Consider the following 8,274-nt stretch of genomic DNA (forward strand, 5'->3'; position numbering starts at 1 on the left):
AGAAGCAGTCAGAAAATCCCAAGTCTGAGAAATGGAAATTAGAGCTCTATCTATATTACCATGTCCAAATACAATGCTAGAATTGCTTTCAGCAAAACAAGTAGAATTTTAGTTACCCATTGGTACAAAGTGTAGTAACAAGTAAGAAATTTGTATTAATAATTTTAAAAGAGAATTTGAATTACAGTGTATTACATAATAGTCACTGCAATTCATACTGGTTTTCAACTGGTTTACGGTGCAAAACAGGATTTTCTACATGTTATTCTGCAGTGTACTGGATATCACACACTGCTTAAGTGGGGAAAAACAATGCAGCCAAGCAGAAGAATTTGCAACTAAGCCACGACAGTGCAGTAATTTAGAAATCAGATGAGTAGAAGAAATTAATAAATGATAAAAAAATAAATAAAATCCTTTTTTAATGAGATTGCTTCAAGCCTGCCTGGTATCTGTGAACACTTCTTTTGCAGGTGGTTTTTTGAAATACTGGGATATCCCAAGTCTTCAAAGGCCAACATCATCAATGGCGTGCTGATGACAGTTGTGTTCTTCGTGGTGAGGATTGCTGTCATGCCTGTCTATTACGGCCATGTCATTTCTTCGTTTGGAACGGAGGCTTTCCAGAGGTTAGGATTTGCAGCCCAGAGTGCCTGGATTATCTCAAGTGTTGTCTTGGATATTATGAATGTGATGTGGATGGTCAAAATTGCAAAAGGATGCTACAAAGTCATTTGTCTTACCGGACGAGAGGAAGCCAAAACTCATAGAAATGGAAAATCTGACTAGAAATCATATGCGTAAAATGAAATTTCTGCTATGAAAATAATTTGGGTTCACTGAAAACAGTGCACGTTTCTGCCATGGAATGCTCCTCTTAAAGAAACAAGGTATTACCTCTGTACTGACCTAAGTCTTTCCCTAGCCACACTGCCTGCACACCCAGGGCCAACGCTTTACGGATCCTGTCTGGTGAGGAATAAAAGCAGAGACTCCTACAAATGAGTTCCACATGTCTGTTCTAAGCAGTTACAAGCTACTGAAGTTAGAAAGGAGCAGACTGGTTAGTCCACCAGTGTGTTTGAAGTGTTTCACTCAGGTTTCTCAGATTAATGTGTTTTATAAATCCAGTGAATACTGACATCTCTCTTTTCTTAGAAAACAAAACTCCCCAAACCTCTAATATGGTGCAATTTTCCTGGCATGTTTCTATGTTTTCTTCTAGGAATACCAAACAAGATTTTATTCTTGACAACTTCTTAATTTTTGCAAGAAAATTTAAAAGTTTAGCTTTGGTTCTGTGAAGTCTCCTACTGCTTTTTGTTCTGCCTTATGGGAATGCAAACCATTTTGGGAAATTTATGAAATAATTTTACCTAAAATGCTGTATTATAAGACTGCAGAATATCTTAAAAACTGTTAAAATTATCTCATTTTGATGGGAAGGATTCACTCTTGCTGTGTTAGATTATATGCAGTAGCACATCTCCTAAATAGCCCATGGAATTTTTTTCCTAAGTTAGCATGTGTGGAAACAGCATGATTGTTACTGGAGTGCTTTTTCCTTCGCTGCTACCACGTTTGAGAAGTGCTGCAGCTCAGAGGTTTTTTTAACTATTGGCTATTTGGATGCAAAGTTTAATTGTATAGAGATAAAATTCTTCTGTATATGTGATGTGTAGCTTAGTGATTACTTATTTTCTTTTATCACATAAATGACCCATGTGATATGAAGTGTTGAGGTGTTTTGTCACATTTTTCTTCTTAATCACATCAGAAATCTGAGGTGTTGACTAAAAAAAATCTTGAATTAACTGTGCCAAAGTTCTCTAAAGCTGTATGGCAATTCTGTAGAATGACAATTCATATCTGCAGGCCCAGCCTTTTTGTTTGTTTGTTTGTTTTTTAATCAGGTATTTGCTAATAGGTAGTCTGTTCCTTCTTCTGCAAATGTAAAGGTTTGGAGGCCGTCAGAGATGAATCTTAACGTGTAGGAATAGTCTAGAATCTAATTTATACTACAACTTGAGGAAATTCTGGGGTTTGTTTTATTTTTAAATGATTTTGAGAGCTATATTTGTGTGGTTTGGTTTTGTTTTGCTTACTTTAGACAATATCTGAATTGGGATTCATTAATTTCTGGCCTTTTCCTTGGTGGGTTTTGGGGTTGTTTTTTGGCCTCACTTGTTATTTGTTACGCCTTCTGGTAAGGTGTGCTAAAAATATCCATTTTCACGCGGTACTTTAGAGCACATTCCAATTATTGTGGCAGACTGTCTAAGCTATTTATTTTTAAACAAAAAGATAAAATATTTACCCTGTGTAGGATAACTAGTTTCCCTCTTGTCCTGTTGCCTCGAGCGAAGCTGGGTGACGTGACCTCTCCCCTCTGTAGCTAGAGGTGTGAGTGCCCCAGTCCGGTGCTCTCGAGTGAGGGGTGCAGCATTCTCATCTGCCGGGAATCCTGTGGCTGTAAGACCCCAAGAGGGCTGTGTAGGCTGAAATGCCCTACAACCCAGGGTGGCTGCAATGAGTTTAGTCCCCCAGTTAAAACTATGACAGGGAGTATTCTTCGGGCTAGCACAGTGCACACTTTTATAAGCCTTGCTCTGCTGTTTCACTGCGTAGGCATTTTTCCAAAACTGTTTCCCAATCCTGCCTTGTTAAAGGAGGTATCAAGGATTGTTAATACTTCTCGATTTTTTTTTTTTTTTTTTTTTTTTTTAAGATTCTGTTTTTTTTAATACTACAAAAGCCTGCAGACAAAAGATCTGTGTATGCCTTGGGAAGGTTAGCAATTGGTCTGTTAAGCTGTATGATTTGAGTGGGTGCACTACCCTCTTTGGGTACCAGTAAATCCACAGGATTTGAGAGTTGAACCTGTGACCTGCTTTGCTGAAAGAGAGAGGCTTCCTTTAATGCTAATTTGTGGAAACTGGTGTCTCTCTTAAAAATAGCAGTTTCAGTGTATCTCATGCAAAACCCAGGCAACGTACGAAGGCTCTATGTATCACCTTTATGATATAAGGTGTAAATTAAATACCTTTTTCTTGTGAGTTTTAAGTCACTAGATCAGGGAATAATTTTATAATAGCTTCTTCCTTTCTAAAATAAGTTTTAAATTTGTAAATTCAAACATTTTTGAGAATATATTTAAAAGTGGAAGTCTGTTTTTGTTCTTCAGGAAGTAGGATAAAAAAAATGAAGATGATTTGGTGCAACTCTTAAGTTTGTAATTCATGAAAACAGTTTGAAATTCATCCCTTTTTGGCATTAATCTTTACTATTTCAGTATTTTAAATATTTTGTTTTCAGTGTAGAACATGAATTAAAATGTTCCATTTTCTTTGCTTCTAGATAGACATGTCTGACGGGGGAGGGGGGGTGGGTAATCAAGCTATAATAAAATTAAGTTAAAATTAGATTGAAACACCCCCTGTCCTGCATAATACACATTGGGCAACAATCCAGAATGGAAGGATAGTGGGATACTTTTTTAAAAATATGTAATATTTTGGATTGCTGTACAAAATCAGTGTAATTAAACCAATATTTTGTAATGCATGAGTTTCAATTTTCTAATTTGTTAATGTATTACAGTTATATCCTGATGCATCTACTGTGTGTCAGAAGACAACTTTCTAATGAAGAAAATTATTAACACTTGTGTATTCATCAAGAACTGTAGTAAGCAGTCTGCAGAGTTGTGATGTACCGAATACATTAGTATAGGGCACTTTTTTACCTGCCATTAAAAGCTTATAATACAACAAATTAGGTAGCTGCAGCACCCATTCCTCAATTGCACCTCGTTAATTAAAAAGCTGCGGTGAAATATTGATGAAATTTAATATTGCAAGCTTGTGTCTGCCTTTTTTATTGCAGAAAAGTAAATGCATGATAAGTAACACCGTAACACATGCTACCTTTAGAGTATAATACTATCTTATTAGTGGCTTAATACTTCTGTTTATCAACAGATGCATTGCCCAGTGTAAAAGCAGACTCTTGGTATGTTACCAGGTGTCTTTGCCATGGACATATCAAATGGAGGGAGTAAATATTGTAATAAATGCTCAGATACCTTGTTTCTCTTTTCTTTTACATTCTTCACTACCAGGGGACGTAAAATTAGCATGGAGATCATGGCAGTCTGTTTGTACTGGTAAGGCTGTAAGTAGGAGTGCAGGTTTCCCTTTTTTATGGCTTTACTCTTTCATCAGAAGTTGAGTAAATGCCACTTTCAGAGCTACTACAGGGGAATGGTAGGTCAAATTCTGCTTTCATAATTGATGTGTGAACACAGTACTTGCAGACGGGAAATGTACTTCAAATACCAGTTTTCTCAGTCAGTGTTCCAGTGGATTTCAATGCAGTTGAGCGCCTTACAGTACAGAGATGCTTTATGGGTTATCTGTGTGCATTCTTCAGTGGTGAGAATCACATCTCTGAAGCCTACTCTACCTCTAAAAATACATGCTATCTTGAGTGAGCTCAATAATTTAATAACTTAATTGCTTCAAAAATAAAATCTGCTGAATAATGAAAAATATCCTATGCACAGAAAGATCAGGGGAACTGACTTTATAGATAAATTTTTAATGATTCCAAATTTTGTATTAAAATTTATTAAAAATTAAATATAGTGTCTGGAAGAGAATGACTTCCATCTTTACTTAGAAAATTACGGGAGATTACTCATACTGCAGAAGTAATGTTAACCTAAGGGTAAAAGCTTACACAAGTGAGCAAGTGTGTTGAAGCAGGTTTAAAGAGGAGAGGTGGAGGAGACTGAGAACACAAGTATAGACGTCCAGATGTCTTCCTACTGCTGCGGTTGGGACAACAGCAGACTGGCAAGTAGCCAAAAGGTTTAGGTATTTCTATATCTCTGTTCACAGTGGAAAATTAAACTTTATTCTTTAAAAATTTTAAGCTGTTTAAAATGGGTTATCAGTTGTTGGTTGCTCTGTGAAGAGGACTTTTTCTCATGGACTTGTGTGTATTTAAGTATGTGTATGTACAAGCTTTTTGTACAAGATCATTTAATAGAGAAGTTTGTAAAATTGTTCTGTGATGCTTCTGCTGAGCCATTCAGAAGAAAATAAAGGGCTGCTTGACAATTACTACAGCTTGGGATCTGGTGCAGTGTTGGCTGCTGGTGAAAGGCATCAATAAAGCAAATAGAAAGGGACTCGAATTTCCAGGTGAAAAAACACAGTGTAGAAGACTTTTTAACAGCCTACTGTACAACATTGTTATCTGGCTACAAGTGACTTCATGAGGAAGGAGTTGTTCCTGCTGGAGCATTTCTATCTGTGGAATGTATTTGACAGCTGGAAGAACAGTACTTCATTGCTGAGATCCTGACAGCAGTCCAATGGAAGTAACGATCAATATTTATGAACTTGAACATTCATCCAAACGCAGGTAAAATCTCTTTGTTGGACAAGTGAAGGTCTTAGGATTGTCTGCAAGCAAATTAAAGTAGTGAAGATGAAAGATGTGCTGCTTGGGATGTTTAGAGATCTGGGATTAAGCATCAAATCATACCTGTGGGTGGTAACACTTGGTAAGGTTTCTTACCCATTACAAATCTCTACTAGCTACCTCCTTTGACATTCTTGCTCTATTTATAATAACCAAGCACTTTATAGCTCAGTAAAAAAATAGAAGGTAGCTATGAAGAATAAATTGTATTGTTTGGTATAAAAAACACTTCGGCAAAATTTCTTCTGTGATCAGTTTCATTGTACGATGTCTGGCACTGAGACCGCATCTGATTATGATGGTGTTTATAAATGTTTATAGTCTAGTTTTATTGTAAAGGAAATGCCTTTAAGAGCGTGAATTGTGAAGAGTTCAGCATGGCTTGGTATCAACCATATAATTACTGAAATTGAAAATATAAAAGCAAATAAAATATTCTGTAGTGTATTTTTAATTTCTGTGTGGGGTGTCAAACAGTGTGCTTGCCTTGTGGACGGGACATGCCTTTATGAGCCTAAAAATATTTAAGTATATGAGAATCTGCACCCAAATGGAACATGTAGCATGTAAATTGTCTGAAGTTTTTAAATTTCAATATTTTTAAAAATTTGCTAGGTTTGAAAGCAACATTTAAATATCAGTACTAAGCTGTAATACAGATGATGTAATACATTTTGATTGCAATGCGGGGTATATTGGTTTTGTTTATTGTAACCCTATTCCAGTTTCACAGAAGAAACCCATCATATGATCCAGGGGGAAAGGAGGAAAAGGACTCATCACGAGCTCGGCTATATAATTTGCACACTTAATATGCACACATCCAAATATCCTGGATTTGTTTCTAGCATGCATATGCCAAACTTTTTATTTCAGTAACTGCAGATACCTTATATATGTAGAATAATTTAACACGTAAGCACAGCTATCCTGATATAAAACCCAGTTACAAAAACTGTTGGGAATAAGTGAGTTACAAGTTAGGCTTGAGTAACAGAGCCTGCAATTCAAAAATGTTTCTTTAATCTTCTGTCTAAATAGAAACTTGCTAGATAGATCTAACTTATGTGCAGAGCAAGGATGAAAATTGTAAATTCTGCTAGACTGATTTCTGGTAAATCTTGACAATCTGGTTTGCAATAAATACTAATACTGTCACAAAATGTCAGGATTGCATTATTAAATTTGAGTAGTAATGTGGCCTGATTGTAGTAGCAGTCCTTATCACGCCACAATAACTTAAAAATGCAGTATAATGACTCTGCAGATCAGTGATAAAGGTAATCAGTCCTAGTAAGGCAAATGATTAAGTATTATGGGTTTAAATTTACTTTTTATTAAAAAAAAATCTAAATTATTTGTTTGCATTTCAGTGATATTGTAAAGCATTTCTGTATTTTGTTTGAACAGTTTAGGAGCTTGCAGAAAATTATATTGGCTGATTATTTTTTTCTCTTTGATATATGCAATAATGTCAATAAGCAATAAATTGCATGTTGTATGCAAAGTATCAGTACTTCATAATAAAGGAGAGGAACACAGTTTCTTATTTTGTGAAATTTTCTTCCTTAATGTGGCAGTAGGTGATGTACCTCTAACGAATGCATCATGAAAGAACAATTGCCTTTGGGTTTGGTTCAGAAACAACTGGATTATGTGGTATCTTGAAATTTTGTGCTTTCTCTTTTTTTACTTAAAGGGATGGGGAGGGAGTATGAGGTCTGAGCCACACTGTTTTTCAAGTGCCTGGATGTTTAAAGGGTGACATTCTGTGGGACATCACTGGGGCTAGGAATGTAACTTAAATGATAGATTTTTGTTGTGTATTGAGGAAAAACTTGTATTAGACAGTATAATTGTATTACACTGTATTGTAATACCACGTGTGTCAGGGGATAAGCTGGGCAGTCTGAAGGATCTAGGGATAAAGACGTACTGTTGTGAGCTTATTCTAAATGTGATGCGCTCCCCAGTCCCTTGATGAATAGCAAGATGGGTGATTAAGTTCCCTTAATATGGCATAATATGGCATTTTCTACATTCTCTGTGTGCCGTGAACGTATGCCTAGGAACGATGAATTCTGCGATAAAACTCAGAGGTTTCTCTGAGCATCCTCAGGGAAAGTTGCTGCTATTTTGTATCTTAACCACTGGCTTCCAAACCCAGTGATTGCTTATGTTCATTTGAATTTTCTATTATGCAATGGTGACATTACTAGAAAAAAACACAAATTATTCTGATGTTTTTTACTTTTTTTCTCTTCTCTTTTTTAAGGGTAATTTAGTTCCATTTGTAAACGATATTATTGGGGTACTAATTTTACACTGTTAGTGTAGAAAACCACACATTAACTGGTTGGTCTGTTTGGAAGTGACTGGGAATGTCTGGAAATGTTATTTGGGGTCAGATGCTATGTAGGTCAGATTTCCAACTGCTTGAGGAAGGACAATGGGGGCTTGGTGGGAGGCTTTCACGTTGGCACTGGGCAGCTTTTAACACCGAACGGTGGAAAGGGAGGATTAAGAATGGCTGGGAACAAGGGATGCCTTTCAGTGAGCCATTCTTAACCTGAAAAATTCAACAAATCTTGCTTGAAGTGTGCGAAACACACCTCTCCCTAGGACGTGGCATGTACAAATTATTTTGTGTATACACTTCTTTGTCATGTTCTAGTGCAAAGTTGCTCTTTATTTTCTCCCAGATTTAAGGGGTTTTTTTTGATTGTTCTTTGTGCTCTTGTGGAAAAGTTTATTTTCTGTACTTGTATTGTTGTGATAGTTCTG

General features: G+C 36.2%; 1 protein-coding gene across 1 annotated transcript in view; it reads left to right on the forward strand.

The window, feature by feature from the left end:
* TMEM56 (transmembrane protein 56) overlaps positions 1–898 on the forward strand; it is an 18,369-nt gene extending 17,471 nt beyond the window's left edge. Inside the window, exon 6 of the mRNA XM_010149577.1 lies at positions 474–898. Within this exon, the coding sequence (XP_010147879.1) occupies positions 474–789 (316 nt within the window). The 3' untranslated portion in view covers positions 790–898. The remainder of the gene's footprint in view (positions 1–473) is intronic.
* The last annotated feature ends 7,376 nt before the right edge of the window (positions 899–8,274 follow it).

This window comes from Eurypyga helias, unplaced genomic scaffold, assembly GCF_000690775.1.
Source record: "Eurypyga helias isolate BGI_N326 unplaced genomic scaffold, ASM69077v1 scaffold46723, whole genome shotgun sequence".
Classification (NCBI taxonomy): domain Eukaryota; kingdom Metazoa; phylum Chordata; class Aves; order Eurypygiformes; family Eurypygidae; genus Eurypyga; species Eurypyga helias.